The sequence below is a fragment of the Dendrobates tinctorius genome, unplaced genomic scaffold (genome assembly GCF_039654945.1).
Source record: "Dendrobates tinctorius isolate UK_male_01 unplaced genomic scaffold, ASM3965494v1 ptg000116l, whole genome shotgun sequence".
Taxonomy (NCBI): domain Eukaryota; kingdom Metazoa; phylum Chordata; class Amphibia; order Anura; family Dendrobatidae; genus Dendrobates; species Dendrobates tinctorius.
In genome coordinates this window covers 18,322,541-18,342,262 of record NW_027361784.1, presented here as the reverse complement: position 1 = coordinate 18,342,262, position 19,722 = coordinate 18,322,541, and the positions used below count along the sequence as shown (strand labels likewise).

General features: G+C 49.5%; 1 protein-coding gene across 1 annotated transcript; it reads right to left on the bottom strand.

Moving 5' to 3' along the window:
* Nucleotides 1–2,424: 2,424 nt before the first annotated feature.
* On the bottom strand, nt 2,425–19,637 carry UTP23 (UTP23 small subunit processome component). The gene is made up of 3 exons (XM_073590225.1): nt 19,326–19,637; nt 13,754–13,928; nt 2,425–2,984 (listed from the first exon to the last, which is right to left on the bottom strand). Exons 1-3 carry the CDS (start codon nt 19,511–19,513, stop codon nt 2,622–2,624), a joined length of 726 nt encoding a protein of 241 aa, XP_073446326.1. The 5' UTR covers nt 19,514–19,637; the 3' UTR covers nt 2,425–2,621.
* Between the last annotated feature and the right edge of the window lie 85 nt (nt 19,638–19,722).

Sequence of the window (19,722 nt, the reverse complement as noted above, 5' to 3'; positions counted from 1 at the left end):
CGGTTACAGCGATACCTCATTTAGGTCGTTTGTGTTTTGGTGGTTTTATGCAATGAAAACTATTTTATATAAAAAATAATTATTTTTGCATCGCTTTATTCTGAGAGCTATAACTTTTATTTTTCCGCTGATGATGCTGTATTGCGGCTCGTTTTTTGCGGGACAAAATGACGTTTTCAGTGGTACCATGGACATTTATATGCGTCTTTTTGATCGCACGTTATTACACTTTTCGTTTGCCGGTATGATAATAAATCATTATTTTTTGCTTCGTTTTTTATTTTTAAGGGGTTCGCTAAAGGGGTTAACTAATGGGAGTTTTATAGGGCGGGTCGTTACGGACGCGGCGATACCTAATATGTGTACTTTTATAGGTTTTTTTTTTATTATTTCCAAAAAATGGATTTATTGGGGGAATATTTTTTTTTTTTCTAATTTATTTGGCGATTTTTTTAAAATTAACTTTTTTTTAAACTTTATTACATAGTCCCAGGTGGGACTTCACTGTCCTGTGACAGATCGCTGATCTGTCACATCACAGGCACTACTGCAGATTTCCTCATGCCTGCGCTTTGCAGGCACTGAGGAAGCCAGCTCCCTGCAGGCCCCCGTCGCCATCTTGGATCCGGGGACCTGCAGGGAAAGAGCCCCCCCGCAGCAGCGCTGCACATTGCGCTGCTCTGGGGGGCTCAGGGAAGCACGGAGGGAGCCTCCTCCCTGCCGATGCTTCCCTTTAACCCCCGGTACACCGCGATCATGTTTGATCGCGGTGTGCAAGGGGTTAACGTGTCGGGGGCGGTCCGTGACCGCCCCTGACACATTGTGCCGAGTGTCAGCTGTGATAATCAGCTGACACCCGGCCGCTATCAGCGGCGCTTACCAAGTGGGCGCCGCTGATTGCGCTAGACGTACTATCCCGTCCATGGGCATAGGGGCCCGGGTCCCATGGACGGGATAGTACATCTGATGTCAGAAAGGGGTTAAAACATGTCCCGTGTGGTCATACACGTATTATGTAATATACTATTATGTGTTCCAATTTCAAAGATGGCTACCGCCACTAGTATGACGTATGCGCATGCGTCGGATGACGCGACTCTTAGCGTTATTTGGTTATTATGAATTTACCGTATTTGGTGTCTTCACAATTATACCCTTCTATATACTTATGCTATACCATACCGTGCCTTTTTACACTATCATTAATGGCTTAAATGTGCTTGAGCTGTGCCCTTTTCTTTTTCCACTATCCAAGATGGCCGTCGCTGGCGTCTGACCTCTCGGGGCCCCGTGGGTGTGTCGGCGCTAGCGGCGTCTGCGCTGACGTGATGGGGGGGGAGGGTTGTGTGTCATCTGGCGCCATTAGGGTTATTGTTTCTGAGATCCTCTATAAATAGTTCAGACATCTGCTGTTACACACGCCCCGAGGAAGGAATTATATCGAAACGCGCGTCGGGGTTGGCTGTGTATGCTGAGCAGTACCCTCTCTTCCTGGTATGTGTCTTTTTAGATCCTCAGAGATATTGGTGGTTTCAACTCAGTGTGGTTTAGTCAGGGATTTTCCCTTTACTTTGGTTATGTACTTTCCACCCCACTTTCTCTGTTTATATATGTCATCACCTACCCTGCCAGAGATGCACCTTATCCATCATATGAATTATGTTGAGGTGTGTTGTTCAGCATTACAGTGCCTGTTTCTGTAGTGTCACTTTTTATTCCATAATTTTACTGCACTTGGTATTTCAATAAAGATTTGTACTTTTACCCATATGTACGCTGGACTTTTTGCACTGTTTCTCTCTGTTTGGTATATTATCTATGTATACAGTGTGTCCTACACTGTCCTATGATGAGCTGGAATTTCCATCTTTTTCACCGGCACTCTGAGCTTTAATTATGTGGGTGGTCAGTTTATCCAGCTCTCTTTGCTGTCATTTGTTCTTACTGTTCTTAGGGTAAGTGTACACAGAGGTTTAATTTTTTTTTTTTGAGGTTTTCAAGCAGAGATTCTACAAATCCTTCTCAAAAACGTGAAGACTTTGCTTAGTTTTCGCTTTGAAAACTCTTCAAAAAGTCTGCTTGTGCACCATACTATTAAGGGTATTTCCTGGACCAGTAGTCTCCAACACGTGACCACCTTATCTACTACAACTCCTAACAAGCTCCAACGCTATAGTGCAGGGTTCCCCAACTCCAGTCCTCAAGGCCCACCAACAGGTCATGTTTTCAGGATTTCCCTTGTACTGCACAGGTGATGCAATTATTACCTTGGCAATGCTAAGGAAATCCTGAAAACCTGACCTGTTGGTGGGCCTTGAGGACTGGAGTTGGGGAACCTTGCTATAATGGGAGCCCTACGTACAATAAATGAGACAACTCGTCGCGGTTCAGGAGAAAGCAAAATGCAATCAAGTTGAACACAAATAAAGAACACACAATTTCATTTACTGAAATAAATACCATTTAGTAAAATTTAAGTCGTGGCTGCAATACTAGACACAGCCTACTGGACAAGTGTGGCGCTGTTTCTGTTAGGCAGCTGCCAGGCTGTACAAATTTTATGATTCCTCTGGCTATAAAGTGTCTAGTCTGCAGCAGTCAGTTTGGGGGTCTCGGCTCAGTTATGCAGTCTCTAGGGTGGGATTTACTGAAGGCTTGTTTCTCTTTCTTTTCCTTTTCTTCTTTGTTTGCTCGGGGGTCGGCGTTGTGGGATTTTTCTTTTTCTTAAGGCAACTTAAAGGGTTGGGACCCCCGATGCGTTTCCTCTTCCTCCCTCTGTGTTCTGTGACACGCGCGATACCCTGCTCGATTTTCAAATGCGCGATGTTGTGTTTCTGATGCTCGGGAAGCAGGTGGCCGGCCTGTAGAGCCTGGACCTGGGCCACGGACCTGGGGGACGGCTTGTCGAGGACCATCGTGTTCTGAATGATGAACATCAGGGGGATGCCGGCGAGTTTCTTCACTGCGCTGGAAAGTTCTTGGTCCTGGGAAAAAAAAAAAAGAAAAAAAAATTGTTAAAGTCCAAAATGAGTTTAAAAAAAGAAATAAAGAGATACAATATACAAAAATAAAATAAAAACAAAACATAATCCCTCCTGGTCCCCCAGATGGCAGAGTTTGCCTGCTGCCCCAACAGAAGAGAGAACATCATGGCCAAGACCCTCTTAGGTGGGCGCATGAAAGTCGGGACTCCCCTTTAAGTGTCACAACAGAGCAATTCCTCCAGATCCTTGCACTACATGGTCAACCATTTATTTACTTCCCGAGATAAGAGGCGCCAAAATACTGCACTTGCGCTAAACCTTATTGGTTGGAGCCTTCACACCACTAAATATACGCACAGGATTATACCCCTCCCTAATAAAAAAAAATTTGATGCATTTGCTTACAAGAAAATTCATATTAATTCTACTCCTGATGGCTCCAAGACCAGTCAGTGTAAAAGAACTTGCAGCAGAATGTCTGTCTTCGTCTAAGCTCCTCCCACCTTCACAGAATGTTATGAGCACCAACTGTCATCTCGCTCACTAATAGGAAAGTCTGTATTTCACTAAACCAGGGCTGTGGAGTCGGTAATCCACAATTGCGACTCCGACTCCTGGATTTTATCAGGCTCCGACTCCGACTCCTGGATTTTATCAGGCTCCGACTCCTTCATAAATGACCAATTCATAACAAATTTACTGTTGTAAAATATTAAACATCGTGCTTATTCAGTTTCTCACCATCATATAAGTAATCAGACCACTTAGAGCAAAAACTACATTTATTAGAATACAATTAGAATATAGCAAATAACTTTTATAAACTTTTCTAAACTGTAAGTAAATATGCAATAAACACTTTTGCAGTTAATAAGAAGAAATCTATAAATTTGTCCTCAGAAAAAGTATTGCCTCTGTCAGATCCTCCTTCATGGATGCCCTCAAATCTGATCTAATTATTTTGAGAGCAGAGAACAACCTCTCTACACTAACTTGTGTTGGTGGCAAAGCAGTAACCACTCGGGCAACATCTCTGACAATGTCAGGATACAGAGGAATCGCTTGTTGCACTGTTATTTTTGATGAACGGTCAAATTTCTCAATTTCTTTTAGTGCACATGAAAAATTCTGCTGAAATGTACTGGCTGTGTTCCTTGATGGGGATGGCTCTTCTTCTATGCGGGAACGCTTTGCACGGTCCTTGTGAACCAAATATTTTTTTAAATTGAATTCTTCATCAGTTGATGATGAGGGTGAAGATGTGACAGGACGACCAAATTCTTCTTGTTCCTCCTGACTGTTCTGCAACCCTTTCATCCTTACTGCTATTCCAAACAGAGCTTCTTTTCCTTTACTTAGCTGTTGATCATCTAGAAAAATCCGATGCATTGGGTCTACATAAACAGCTGCCAAAAGAATGTTATTTTGTAATAGTAGCTCCTCTCTCCGTTTCATTGATGTAGCAATGCCACTTGCAATTAACCCTCCTCTTTGGGACAGGCGAAACATCAGGTTCTTCCACTCCTTTAAGAAAATACCTGGAGTTAAGTCCTCTGCTTGTAATTTTTTAGTCACTGTAAATGGGTGCTCTAGCAATTTTTCCAGCTCAGTCACCTGATTCCACTGACTTTCACTTAGCGTCAGTTGAGGGTTAGCCATGTCTACAAGAAAGGTTTTCAGTTCAACCAAGCGCTGAATCATTAAGTAAGTACTGCCCCATCGTGTGGCTTGATCAATAATTGCCCCTTTTCCAGCACGTCTCTTCAAAATTGAGTCAACTTTAGGGGTTCTGGCAACAGTAGCCAATTTTCTCACCTTGCCAATCAGTGCAGCAGCATATCCTTCTTGCAGACTGTCTCTTATAGCCAGCTGTAGCGTATGCACAACACAGCGCATGTGATGAATGAAAGAACATATTGACACAGTTTCAACAAGATCATCTAAACTATCATGTTGCTGTTCATCTGAAGCAACTTCAGTTTGCTCCTCAGTTACAATACTGTGTTCCTCGATTTCAAACATTTCTGTGTCTGTGGAACCAGAATGTTCTTCTAGCTGCTGGTCACCATCATTACTCTCATTCATTAGCTTAATAGTACTTATATTTGAAGCATTGTCAGTTACGACAGAAAGAACTTGCTCTTTTTTAAGTTCATAGTCTTGCAGAACCTTTTCCACCAAGACCTGGAGAAACTCACTGGTGTGATGAGCTTTGGTGTCTTTTACTGCCAATGTCTTGGTAACTATTTCATTTTTGTCACAAACAAATCGGACATTGATGGCAAAATAGTTCACTCTGTGACGTGTGCAGGCATCCATTTTAAGAAACAGAAAGCATCCCTTGAGAGTTTTTTTAAGTTCTTCCTTTTGTTTAAAAGCTTCTTCGATTACTAATTTTCTAATACTCTCTCTCTCCAGAGAAACACCAAGCTTGCGGGCCATTTCCCCATTCAGACACTTAAAAGCTGGTCGTGAAAATAATGAAATAGGCACACTATCATTTACAACAAGCTCTATGATCTGTTTTTTAAATGTATCTACTGTCATTGTCACAGTAACTTTGTCACTGACAAAATATCTTGCAACTGATGGCTGCAAAGTTCTCTGCTCCTTTGTTTGGCTGGAAGAGCTGGGCACTGGTTCATTGGTTTGGATGCAGTCTTTCTCATCCACTGCTTTCAGTACTTCTGGATGAAAGCGCTGTAAATGTCTCTTTAGATTAGAAGCTCTGGTAGGAGCATTTTTATCTTTGCCTGAATATGCACTCATCTTGGCTTCACAGCATTTGTTTTCGTCTGGATCATTTGTCATACACTGACAGACATAATGTTTTCTATCTTGAGTGATGGTGAAATGTTCAAATACAGCTGATTTAATGTGATGCTTCTTTGACATTCTCAGGTTTTTAATTCTGCATTCACAATCCAAATGACAATTGTTTTTCCTAAAAACAATTGTACAAAATTATTGCCAGGTCGTACAACTGATATAGTGGTCAGTAATACTGTTATTATTCCTCATGTACTCACAGTTAACTGATGCAAAGTTTGTTGAAAGGATAATACTTCTTACAGTCTTCCTCTTCTGAGTAGCAGGCAGCTGTGAGATGCTTGGAAGACGCACACCTAGTATGATCTAGTCTAGAGGAGGAGGACAAGACATGGAGGTTAAGGTTGCCTCCTCCTGATGTGTCTGTGCACCCTTGGCTGTCTCTGCCTCCAGATGGGGAACCCATGCGCACCCTGGCCTCCAGTCTGTGGGTTCTTGGGGGGGGGAACTGGACTGCACTCTGATGACATCTGAGTACCGTTTGATTTTAAACAGCGCACATAAGGAAAAAATTCAAAAAATCAGTTTGAAAGGTTGACTCACCAAAACCCTGACTAATGCACTAGCAGGATGCAGCAGACCTCCATTGATAAAGGCTGGGGCAGCACAGGTGCAAACCACTGATGAGAACAGCCAGTAACCCAAGAGGGTCTGGCTGCCTAGTGGAAAAAATGCACGCAAATAAGGCTTGCATAGGACATCAGAATTTTTGGGAATTTTTTCCTTTTGTGCGCTGTTAAGATTTAGGCTGGGTTCACACGTAGCGGAAATTACCGCGAGAATTCCAGAATTCCATTCAGCGGGAAAATCGCATTTTAAATTTCCGCGGAAAAACTAGCATTTTGCAAGCGTAATTAGCTTGCAGAATTGCTAGCGTTTTCCAAGCGATCTGGAGCATCGCTTGGAGAACTGATTGACAGGTTGGTCACACTCGTCAAACATAGTGTTTGACGAGTGAGACCAACTTTTTACTATTGAGGCTGCCTATGCGGCATCAATAGTAAAAGACAGAATGTAAAAAATAATTTAAAAAAAATATTGTTATTCCTACCGTCCCGCGCAGGCTTCCCGCCTCTCTCCACGCTCCCGGTCCCAGTAATCCTTTGCGATATTTACCGCAATGACGTCCGTTTTCGCGGGATCGCGATGACCGCGAGACTTCGCGATCCTGCGAGAACGGACGTCATCGCTCGCAAAGGCTTTCTGGGACCGGGAGCGTGGAGAGAGGCGGGAAGGCTGCGCGGGACGTCGGAAGGTGAGAATAACAATATTTTTTATTTTAAATTCTATTTTTTACCTGGATATGGTATCCAAAGCCCGGAGAACAGTCTCCTCTCCTCCGGACCGTCGGTACCATCCGCAAATGTTCTTCTTACTTTTCGCATGGTGTGCACAGCCACATGCGGGAAGTAAGCAGAACAATGCATTCCTATGGGTGCGGGATCGCCGCGATGCTGCAAAATTAATGAACATGCTGCGTTTTTTACCGCAAAGTGATTCCGCCGCGGTAAAAACCGCAGCATTAGCACAGCATTGCGGAATCCCATAGGAATGCATGGGATGCTTATTTTTCGCGGCAAAATCGTGCGGTTAAAATCGCCGCGGAAACGCGAAAAAACTCAGCCTTAGTGTTAGGGGCTCGCAAAATTTGGGGACTCTTGACGTTGGGTTGCGAGCCTATCTGCTTTGGCCAAAATAGTAACTAATACCCCATATCTTTTTATCTTATTGCACTTTTTATCATTTTTGCAGGATGCAGCTAGACCTCTTCATGTTGGCTTGGTTTTTTCTGTGTGATGCATATATATAGTGCTGAGCAGCCCGCCTGCTAATACTATGGGCGTCATTAATAGGCTGTTCAGACACTTTGCACCACACTTATCTGTGTGACTGATGTCCTATGCGAGCCCTATTTGTGGGTTACTGGCTGTTCTCATCAGTGGTTTGCACCTGTGCTGCCCCAGCCTTTATCAGTGGAGGTCTGCTGCATCCTGCCAGTGCATTAGTCAGGGTTTGGTGAGTCTACCTTTCAAATGTGTTTTTACCGTTTGATTTTCCCAGACTGACAGAATGAAGAAAATGGAGAAACTTTTTTTTTCCTCTCCACGTCCAAGAAATACTGATGCCTCTCTCATCAGAATAACTGCACCATTTTTCTCATTGTTGTGAGACCCTTGGGCTGAATTCAGACTTCCGTGTGTCACGGTTTGAGCACGGGCTGTCCTCCCTTTTAAGGGTCCAGTCTGACTGTTCTGAGTTTGGGGAGTTTATGTCCCCACTTCATCTGTCGTCTTCTCAGGACACTGGTGAGTGTAGCCGTGGAGCAGGGAGCCGTCTGATCTCTCCTCCACCCTTCCGTGTATGCAGAGACTGAGGCCAGGACCCGGTGCTGTTGGAGCCCAGTATGAGGAAAGCGCAGCACGAATGCTTCATCATGGGAAATTCTCACCTGCCCTGGACGTCCTGGCAGGATATTCTGTCTCTGCACACTCCTCCATTGGCTATCAGCAGAGACGAGGTGCAGTGTGTGGATGTAGCAGAGCTGTGCGTACACTGTGGAGACATCACACTGTATGGGGTCATCATGGAGACCATGAACATGGTGCCATATTGTGTGGAAACAGTTACTGGCTTCGCTAGGAGTAATATCTCAGTGTGGACACATACAGGAGGGAGAGGTACTGACTTGGCATAAAACACAAACTTCTGCTCCACCACGAGTGTCTCTCATTATGATCTTCCATCGTTAGGCGGTACGTATATGCCTGAGGCCGTCGCGTTTGGGAGGCCCAGGGTTACTGTGTGCCTCACCGTCCGTCCTCTGACTGTAACCCACGGATGGCGGAGTGGCCTAAGGCCTTATTCACACATTCATATATCCCGGACGATCTAAGGACTGAGAGTGAGTGGGCCTCTTATCCCGAACTGAACCGTTTAGTGAGGCTGTTGTGTTCAGGCCAGGAGTGCATCGGTGAGTCCAAAAAATCATGGTCCATGGACGGCTTCAGTGACCGGTCAGTATATAGGAAGCATTGACTGACTGACAGCCGGCATTGTGTCTTGATGGTGCTGCTGAGCCGGCTGTCTGTCCTGGTGGCACTGCTGAGCCGGCTGTCTGTCCTGGTGGCACTGCTGAGCCGGCTGTCTGTCCTGGTGGCACTGCTGAGCCGGCTGTCTGTGCAGGATGGTTCCGCCGGGCGGGCCGGCTGCCTGTGCAGGATGGTTCCGCCGGGCGGGCCGGCTGCCTGTGCAGGATGGTTCCGCCGGGCGGGCCGGCTGCCTGTGCAGGATGGTTCCGCCGGGCGGGCCGGCTGCCTGTGCAGGATGGTTCCGCCGGGCGGGCCGGCTGCCTGTGCAGGATGGTTCCGCCGGGCGGGCCGGCTGCCTGTGCAGGATGGTTCCGCCGGGCGGGCCGGCTGCCTGTGCAGGATGGTTCCGCCGGGCGGGCCGGCTGCCTGTGCAGGATGGTTCCGCCGGGCGGGCCGGCTGCCTGTGCAGGATGGTTCCGCCGGGCGGGCCGGCTGCCTGTGCAGGATGGTTCCGCCGGGCGGGCCGGCTGCCTGTGCAGGATGGTTCCGCCGGGCGGGCCGGCTGCCTGTGCAGGATGGTTCCGCCGGGCGGGCCGGCTGCCTGTGCAGGATGGTTCCGCCGGGCGGGCCGGCTGCCTGTGCAGGATGGTTCCGCCGGGCGGGCCGGCTGCCTGTGCAGGATGGTTCCGCCGGGCGGGCCGGCTGCCTGTGCAGGATGGTTCCGCCGGGCGGGCCGGCTGCCTGTGCAGGATGGTTCCGCCGGGCGGGCCGGCTGCCTGTGCAGGATGGTTCCGCCGGGCGGGCCGGCTGCCTGTGCAGGATGGTTCCGCCGGGCGGGCCGGCTGCCTGTGCAGGATGGTTCCGCCGGGCGGGCCGGCTGCCTGTGCAGGATGGTTCCGCCGGGCGGGCCGGCTGCCTGTGCAGGATGGTTCCGCCGGGCGGGCCGGCTGCCTGTGCAGGATGGTTCCGCCGGGCGGGCCGGCTGCCTGTGCAGGATGGTTCCGCCGGGCGGGCCGGCTGCCTGTGCAGGATGGTTCCGCCGGGCGGGCCGGCTGCCTGTGCAGGATGGTTCCGCCGGGCGGGCCGGCTGCCTGTGCAGGATGGTTCCGCCGGGCGGGCCGGCTGCCTGTGCAGGATGGTTCCGCCGGGCGGGCCGGCTGCCTGTGCAGGATGGTTCCGCCGGGCGGGCCGGCTGCCTGTGCAGGATGGTTCCGCCGGGCGGGCCGGCTGCCTGTGCAGGATGGTTCCGCCGGGCGGGCCGGCTGCCTGTGCAGGATGGTTCCGCCGGGCGGGCCGGCTGCCTGTGCAGGATGTTTTGGCCTATGTACTATCCTGCTGTGAAAAAAAAAAAATAACGATCTCAGCATGTTGCAGTCTGGTCTGTATTTCTGGCCAGACGACTGCATATAAATATCAGGGAGGACCTGCACCCGTCCGCTATTCTAAATTTGCGGATGTGACTGGCACAAATTTTACACTGGCAATTATAAATATAGTATGAAGAAGAATTGTAGATGCTCGTCCGGACCCACAATAACTAGAATAACCAATCACTAACTATCCACTATTGGTTGTGATACGGCTTCCTGTGATGTGTCACTTACTGGGCTGCGTACTGCACCTTTGATTGAATCCGTGTTTTCTCTTCTGCAGATATGTCAGAGCTTTGTATAACCCCACCCATACCACTGTGCAGAGGCAGAAAGTAGCCAATCAGGGGCGGGGTTATACGACGCTCATGAATATGGAGGACTACATGGCAGCTGGTTTACTAGTCCTCTCGTGATAATCTCCTGTTGATAAAACAGTGATTTTTATCAAAACTACAGCAAGCAGCCCAGTAAGTGACACATCACTGGAATCGGGGCTTTTCTCTTGTCACAGATCCCCTTTGTGTCCAGCAGCACGTTCATGTGTGGACGGTGTGTGATATACTTCACCAATTGTGACATGTTTGCCTTTTGCTTCACTTCTGACCTCACAGAACAAGTCTTTGTCTCTTCGGTTTGACTCGCCATTTCACAACACATTGTAGTTTTTTGTTTTTTTTTCTTTTTATCATTGTCTTTGAAAAATCAGAAATAAGCAAAAAAAAAACCTAAATAAATAATTCTTTTTATCTAGCAATTAAATGCATAACCCCACCCTGTGTGACCTGTGACCCTGGTGTTAATGTGGAATATAAGTGATAACTGGACGTATCGGTGCACGTTGCGGTTGTGTCGTCTGTTGTATATATGAGATGCACGCCAGAAGGGTGCCGACACTTGCCGGCCATATGGAGCGTAAGTGTATGGCTCCTGTATTTGTACTTGTGCTCGCCAGTGCTATTCCTGATTCTGGACACCGCACGCCTCTCTGCTCTCCATCACGTTTCCAGTAGGTTTTACCTCGGGAGGATTTATTAAGTTACTTGCCAGATTGTCTCTTCACAGAGGAACTCTAGCGCCACCTGTAGGAAGCGGCGATCCTAAAATGTGCATATTTAATTTCCCAGAGGAGCATGCATGGCATATAAGTCTCCTCACACTTGTCACTGTTCACAAGGAGAAACGTTACCCCTTAGACCTCTGCCAAATTAGGAAATCCAAGGAACAGCAGAGCACAATTCTAGGGGCTTTAAGTAATTTGGTATGAACCCTAGCCTTTCACACAGGCGGCCCTGGGATTAGGTCCGTGGTCTGCGGAGAAGACAATTGGACGGAAGCTACCTGCTGTGGGCAATGACGGGTGGGTGGTGAGCGGGGGGCGATTTAGATGGTAGAATGCAGATAGGCACTTGATGGCGACCGTAGGGGGATGGCTCCAACATGCATGAGTGGTGCTAGGGATCGGCGTGCTTGATGAAGCCTAGACTTCGGGCAGCAGCCAGTAGGGATCTGACGATGGTGACATTAGAAGGAAATAACGCGATGAGGCCATTTTGGGGAAGGCAGCGGATTTTTTTTTTTTTTTTTTTTTTTAATTTTTATTCCCTAAATCAATAGGACATTCAAAAATAAGAAACCTTGTAATATATCTCATCAGAGAGACCTGCTTCTTTCTCCTCCTTTTTTTATTTTTCTATGTTCTCAATTCATAGGTAAAATGTGCGTTTAGTGCAGGGCTGTGGAGTCAGAGTCGTGGAGTCGGAGTTAGTTTTGGTTGGAGTCGGTAGAAATGTACCGACTCCAGGTTTAAAAAAAAAAATGTATTTCATAATTGAACTTTCATATGAATTTTATAAATGTTACTCAAATAAATATGTTCTATCAAACTATGAACAACAGTGATAAGCAGTTCTGCTGGAGATAGACATTTCTTACTTCTTGTGTGTCACTGTTCTCCACTGCCCTTATCTAATCTTATACTTGGTTAACCTCATGCTGCCCCAACCCCCCTACTTACAATGTATGAAACTGAAAGTGAAAATGTGTTGCAAATGCCTGGTTGTCTGCTTGGCACTCATGTGCCGATGAAGCAGACAGCCGTGAGCCACAGGTTGGGGATCCCTGCCATACACCTAGGTATGTGCACACCAGTCAAATCGGACATACCAGATCCTAATCACCCCTAACATTTATAGGGGAGGAAATTCAGGGACCCCCATACAGACTGTCAGCCAACCTTAGTCTAATGTGCTCTGGAGCCTTTAGAAACTGGATTAGGAAATATCTGGCATTTACAACTGAGAAATACCAGGAGCTTTCCACCCCTCCCCAATCATCCACTGCCAGGTAAGACCCCATAAACAGACTAATGTTGGCTGATCCTGCCAATATAGGTGGCCTCAGCCATCACTTCACAGGTCATTTGCTCCATGAAACCATAAAGAGCAGGGAGCAGCTAAAGCCCAGTTTAGTACAATGGGGTCCGTCACTAATATTTAGCTAAACAGTGCATCTCCCCTAGACTATATTGTGCGCCATTTTTTATGGAATTTGCCCAATGCAGAAGTGAGCGAAGCCTTACAAGGATCAGCTATGAGGAGTGTTAACACCAAGAAAGGCCACATATGTTATACTGCATCAGACCATAAAGATAGGGCGGTGCAGCAACTAAATCACTGAGGAAGATACAGAAAGATGACCGATCGCATACGGATCTCAGTTCAGAAAAACGGTAAAGGAAAAACATAACGCATTTCCACCATTGCTTTTTAGGGTCCGTTTTTACGACGTTCATTGTGCGGTAAAAACGACCTGGCAATATGATTTTCCAGATCAGTATGATTACGGCAATATCAAACTTTTTTTGGTGGCAAAAAGGAAAAAAAAAAATTCTGTACTTTGCAAACCAGAAATATCCTAATTTCTGAGACCACCAACTGGTATTTCTCCGTGGATGGAGCTGGGTGGGGGGGGGACGGCTTTTTGCTTGGGGAGCTCTAGTTATTATCGCTACCATTTTGCGCCACGTTTTTTCTTTTTTTTAGGGTGGTGCGTCTACTGTAAAAAAAAAAATAAATAAATAAAATAAAAAAATAACGGGAACCGTGGCAAGATATTGTTTATTACTAGCCCCTCGGGGGACTTGGACCTGTGATTCTTTGTATATACCTAAAACCTCCATTTCTGCAGTAAATAGTTGGAATGACTACTGGGCTTCATAGGAGTACCAAGATGGCAGTGACAGGGGCTTTCACAGAAGGCCCCAGGGTTGTCATGGCGACCCGTCGCCACAGGTGGGTGGCCGTGGGCTCCGCTCCATTAACCTCTTACACTGATATCATGTATCCTAATGGGATAATACAGGTGAGGGGCACGTCCATGTAGTATTTCGATGCCATGTTCTCTCAGCAGGGCCCCGCTGGCCATTATAATGGACGCCCGGCCTGTTCATCAAGACTCCACATTCTCCATAGCAACTGAACTCCCACCAGGTAACCAGGCAGAGAGCCATCCGGGCAATAAATTGTTTTCTCACAGATACCTGGGTGGCGATGAAATAATGGTGAGCGTTGTCATCTGCAACCATGGATAACAGGCACGCCGAGCCGCTGACAGGACGCTGGAAATGAGCGCAGCTCCGCACTTGAAATCTTTGGGCGATTAATTTAGCTCCGAACAGCTCCTTTCCCAAGGACTCCAGCTCCTTAATAACGCAGCTAGAAAGAGAAACATCATTACAGGCACGTCATCTAACACAGAGCACGAAGCGTCACCCTCATTAGAGACAAAGAAATCATAGGTCCACCATATTCAGGGATAAATATGAAAACTGCATTATGATCCTGTACCCCAGAGCTGCACTCACTATTCTGCTGGTGCAGTCACTGTGTACATACATTACATTACTGATCCTGAGTTTCATCCTGTATTATACTTCAGAGCTGCACTCACTATTCTGCTGGTGCAGTCACTGTGTATATACATTACGATACTGATCCTGAGTTACATCCTGTATTATACCCCAGAGCTGCACTCACTACTCTGCTGGTGCAGTCACTGTGTACATACATTACATTACTGATCCTGAGTTACATCCTGTATTATACTTCAGAGCTGCACTCACTATTCTGCTGGTGCAGTCACTGTACATACATTACATTACTGATCCTGAGTTACATTCTGTATTATACTCCAGAGCTGCACTCACTATTCTGCTGGTGCAGTCACTGTGTATATACATTACGATACTGATCCTGAGTTACATCCTGTATTATACTCCAGAGCTGCACTCACTACTCTGCTGGTGCAGTCACTGTGTACATACATTACATTACTGATCCTGAGTTACATCCTGTATTATACTTCAGAGCTGCGCTCACTACTCTGCTGGTGTAGTCACTGTGTACATACATTACATTACTGATCCTGAGTTACATCCTGTATTATACTCCAGAGCTGCACTCACTACTCTGCTGGTGCAGTCACTGTGTACATACATTACATTACTGATCCTGAGTTACATCCTGTATTATACTCCAGAGCTGCACTCACTATTCTGCTGGTGCAGTCACTGTGTACATACAGTATATTACTGATCCTGAGTTACCTCCTGTATTATACCCCAGAGCTGCACTCACTATTCTGCTGGTGCAGTCACTGTGTACATACATTACATTACTGATCCGGAGTTAGGCTAGTTTCACACTAGCGTATTTTACAGGCAGCGCACGGCGCCGCTAAGCCCCGCCCCATCATCTCCTCCTACTATCGCACACGGCTGCATGCGATCTGCGCACCCTCTCTTTAGCATAGGGTGTGCATACCGTGCGCTAGTAGGATTTTTGCGTGCGATGCGCACTTTTGAAGGGGCGCCGAGCGCGCCAAAGTGCAACATGGTGCGTTCGGCGCACACCGGCGCACCTTCAAAAGTGCGCATCGCACGCAAAAATCCTACTAGCGCACGGTATGCACACCCTATGCTAAAGAGAGGGTGCGCAGATCGCATGCAGCCGTGTGCGATATTAGATGACCGGACGGGGCTTAGCGGCGCCGTGCGCTGCATGTAAAATATACTAGTGTGAAACTAGTCTTACATCCTGTATTATACTCCAGAGCTGCACTCACTATTCTGCTGGTGCAGTCACTGTGTACATACATTACTGATACTGAGTTACATCCTGTATTATACCCCAGAGCTGCCCTCACTATTCTGCTGGTGCAGTCACTGTGTACATACATTACATTACTGATCCTGAGTTACATCCTGTATTATACCCCAGAGCTGCCCTCACTATTCTGCTGGTGCAGTCACTGTGTACATACATTACTGATCCTGAGTTACATCCTGTATTATACCCCAGAGCTGCACTCACTATTCTGCTGGTGCAGACACTGTGTACATACAATACATTACTGATCCTGAGTTACATCCTGTATTATACCCCAGAGCTGCACTCACTATTCTGCTGGTGCAGTCACTGTGTACATACATTACATTACTGATCCTGAGTTACATCCTGTATTATACTCCAGAGCTGCACTCACTATTCTGCTGGTGCAGTCACTGTGTATATACATTACTGATCCTGAGTTACCTTCTGTATTATACCCCAGAGCTGCATTCACTATTCTGCTGGTGCAGTCACTGTGTATATACATTACTGATCCTGAGTTACATCCTGTATTATACCCCAGAGCTGCACTCACTATTCTGCTGGTGCAGTCACTGTGTATATACATTACTGATCCTGAGTTAAATCCTGTATTATACCCCAGAGCTGCACGCACTAGTCTGCTGGTGCAGTCACTGTGTACATACATTACATTACTGATCCTGAGTTACATCCTGTATTATACTCCAGAGCTGCACTCACTATTCTGCTGGTGCAGTCACTGTGCACATACATTACATTACTGATCCTGAGTTACATCCTGTATTATACTCCAGAGCTGCACTCACTATTCTGCTGGTGCAGTCACTGTGTACATACATTACATTACTGATCCTGAGTTACATCCTGTATTATACCCCAGAGCTGCACTCACTATTCTGCTGGTGCAGTCACTGTGTATATACATTACTGATCCTGAGTTACATCCTGTATTATACCCCAGAGCTGCACTCACTAGTCTGCTGGTGCAGTCACTGTGTACATACATTACATTACTGATCCTGAGTTACATCCTGTATTATACTCCAGAGCTGCACTCACTATTCTGCTGGTGCAGTCACTGTGCACATACATTACTGATCCGGAGTTACATCCTGTATTATACTCCAGAGCTGCACTCACTATTCTGCTGGTGCAGTCACTGTGTACATACATTACATTACTGATCCTGAGTTACATCCTGTATTATACCCCAGAGCTGCACTCACTATTCTGCTGGTGCAGTCACTGTGTACATACATTACATTACTGATCCTGAGTTACATCCTGTATTATACCCCAGAGCTGCACTCACTATTCTGCTGGTGCAGTCACTGTGTACATACATTACATTACTGATCCTGAGTTACATCCTGTATTATACCCCAGAGCTGCACTCACTATTCTGCTGGTGCAGTCACTGTGTACATACATTACATTACTGATCCTGAGTTACATCCTGTATTATACTCCAGAGCTGCACTCACTATTCTGCTGGTGCAGTCACGGTGTGTGCATTATACACCAGGTAGGAGCCCGTGACTGGCTGATGTGATGGCAGCCGGGGTTGGAGACAGCGGAGGGCAGCAGGTGTCAGTGGGCAGGCACACATACATGGCAGCCTTTGCTCTAGGAGTGAATGCTGTCGATCACAAGGTAGAGCAGACTCCAAGAGGTGAATGGTTTATGGGAGCAGCCATCTTAGTAACCCTTCAGCTCCCTGTGATCTCGTTGCGGGGGGGCTGGTACTAAGGTACGGATCGTGGCACATGTTCCGTCATGGACGCTGACGGCTTAATGAACCGGCCCCACCGAGTGTTACAGATGGAAAAGATAGATGAACACCGGCCGCACGGCCTGGACGGGGCAGAGGTAGGAGGTGATCACCGGCTGCCATCAGACTCCGGAGGAGGCAGGCGGCAAAACCTCCTGCGTGACCTCTACAGACCGGCAGCAGGCACTAAAAGCTGGCGGTGATGGAGGGGAAGTAGAGCTGGGGAGACAGAGTCTTGGCAAGTGCACCGTCACCCCAGAGCACCGCAGCCTCATTTGCATATTGATTCCTCAATAACGGAGGCACCGATTGGCTAGGTAAAGGCTGAGGTGGACTTGTCTGTGTCAGAGCCAAGTGCAGCAGAAATCATACATGACACAGGTACCGCCCCTCTGATGAGCGTGGTGGGGTCCGCACTACAGACACTGAGGGGCTGAGAGGATCTGGGTGTGGGATCTCAGAGCCAATCCCCCAACATTCTCATGTGTCAGATCGGCAGAAAATCTTCCCGAAACTTCAATTTGTACCTAATTCACTCAGAACAAAGCGGCTGAGCGCCGGCCGCCATCAGAAGAGGCCGAACATTACACTCCGAGGTCTGAAGACCCCGAAACGTAACGGACGGCCAGGAGGGGATGGAAAATAACAAAACCACACTCACCCCGCTCTGATCATCCGCTGTCTTCCTGGCCCCCCGCTCTGCTCTCCTCAATGGTCTGACCTCACAGGTACAGGGAAAGATGGCTCTGAGTGAGAACACCAGGGGGGAAGGGGAGGAAGGGGCCCCTAGGAAGGCAGAGGGGGGGGGGGAGGAAGGGGCCCCTAGGAAGGCAGAGGGGGGGGGGAGGAAGGGGCCCCTAGGAAGGCAGAGGGGGGGGGGGAGGAAGGGGCCCCTAGGAAGGCAGAGGGGGGGGGGGGAGGAAGGGGCCCCTAGGAAGGCAGAGGGGGGGGGGGAGGAAGGGGCCCCTAGGAAGGCAGAGGGGGGGGGGAGGAAGGGGCCCCTAGGAAGGCAGAGGGGGGGGGAGGAAGGGGCCCCTAGGAAGGCAGGGGGGGGGGGAGGAAGGGGCCCCTAGGAAGGCAGAGGGGGGGGGGGAGGAAGGGGCCCCTAGGAAGGCAGAGGGGGGGGGGGGAGGAAGGGGCCCCTAGGAAGGCAGAGGGGGGGGGGGGAGGAAGGGGCCCCTAGGAAGGCAGAGAGGGGGGGGAGGAAGGGGCCCCTAGGAAGGCAGAGAGGGGGGGGAGGAAGGGGCCCCTAGGAAGGCAGAGAGGGGGGGGAGGAAGGGGCCCCTAGGAAGGCAGAGAGGGGGGGAGGAAGGGGCCCCTAGGAAGGCAGAGGGGGGGGGGGGGGAGGAAGGGGCCCCTAGGAAGGCAGAGGGGGGGGGGGAGGAAGGGGCCCCTAGGAAGGCAGAGGGGGGGGGGGGGAGGAAGGGGCCCCTAGGAAGGCAGAGGGGGGGGGGAGGAAGGGGCCCCTAGGAAGGCAGAGGGGGGGGGAGGAAGGGGCCCCTAGGAAGGCAGAGGGGGGGGAGGAAGGGGCCCCTAGGAAGGCAGAGGGGGGGGGGGAGGAAGGGGCCCCTAGGAAGGCAGAGGGGGGGGGAGGAAGGGGCCCCTAGGAAGGCAGAGGGGGGGGGAGGAAGGGGCCCCTAGGAAGGCAGAGGGGGGGGGAGGAAGGGGCCCCTAGGAAGGCAGAGGGGGGGGGGAGGAAGGGGCCCCTAGGAAGGCAGAGGGGGGGGAGGGAGGAAGGAAGGGGCCCCTAGGAAGGCAGAGGGGGGGGGAGGGAGGAAGGGGCCCCTAGGAAGGCAGAGGGGGGGGAGGAAGGGGCCCCAAGGAAGGCAGAGGGGGGGGAGGAAGGGGCCCCTAGGAAGGCAGAGGGGGGGGGGGAGGAAGGGGCCCCTAGGAAGGCAGAGGGGGGGGGGGAGGAAGGGGCCCCTAGGAAGGCAGAGGGGGGGGAGGAAGGGGCCCCAAGGAAGGCAGAGGGGGGGAGGAAGGGGCCCCTAGGAAGGCAGAGGGGGGGAAGGAAGGGGCCCCTAGGAAGGCGGGGGGGGGGGGGAAGGAAGGGGCCCCTAGGAAGGCAGGGGGGAAGGAAGGGGCCCCTAGGAAGGCAGAGGGGGGGGGGGGAGGAAGGGGCCCCTAGGAGGGCAGAGGGGGGGAGGAAAGGGCCCTAGGAAGGCAATAAACCCTGCAGAGCCCCTCACCTGGTCGTGCACAGCTGCACCTCTCCCATCAGATACTTGGGCAGCTGCTCCTTGATCTGGATCTTGTTCTTCAGCGCCGCCTGGCAGAACGTCCCGTCCAGCAGCACCTGGAACGGCTCCCGGAAGCGGAAGTTGTGTTTGTAGAAGTTAATGTTCTTCTTGGCGTGTTTCTGCCGGGTGATCTTCATGGTGGACGGTTCGGGTCACCCGGTTCCGTATAGTGACGTCACGCACACCGGAGTCGCTGGGCTCTCACCACGTGGGCGCCATGTCCCGGAAGTACGTCACGTGTTCCCAGCAACAAACGCTCGCGCTGAGAGGGCGTGGCCTGACGGGTCATGTGACCTGGCAGTGGCGGGAACCCGCGTTGTGTGTCAGATCACCACGTGACCCGGGA

Coding starts and splice junctions, on each gene's coding strand:
- UTP23 (XM_073590225.1), bottom strand. CDS start 19,513: ATGAAGATCACCCGGCAGAAACACGCCAAGAAGAACATTAACTTCTAC. Junction 13,929..19,325: donor GTGCAGCTGTGCACGACCAG/GTGAGGGGCTCT, acceptor TTCTCTTTCTAG/CTGCGTTATTAAGGAGCTGG. Junction 2,985..13,753: donor ATTATTTCATCGCCACCCAG/GTATCTGTGAGA, acceptor TTTTTTTCCCAG/GACCAAGAACTTTCCAGCGC.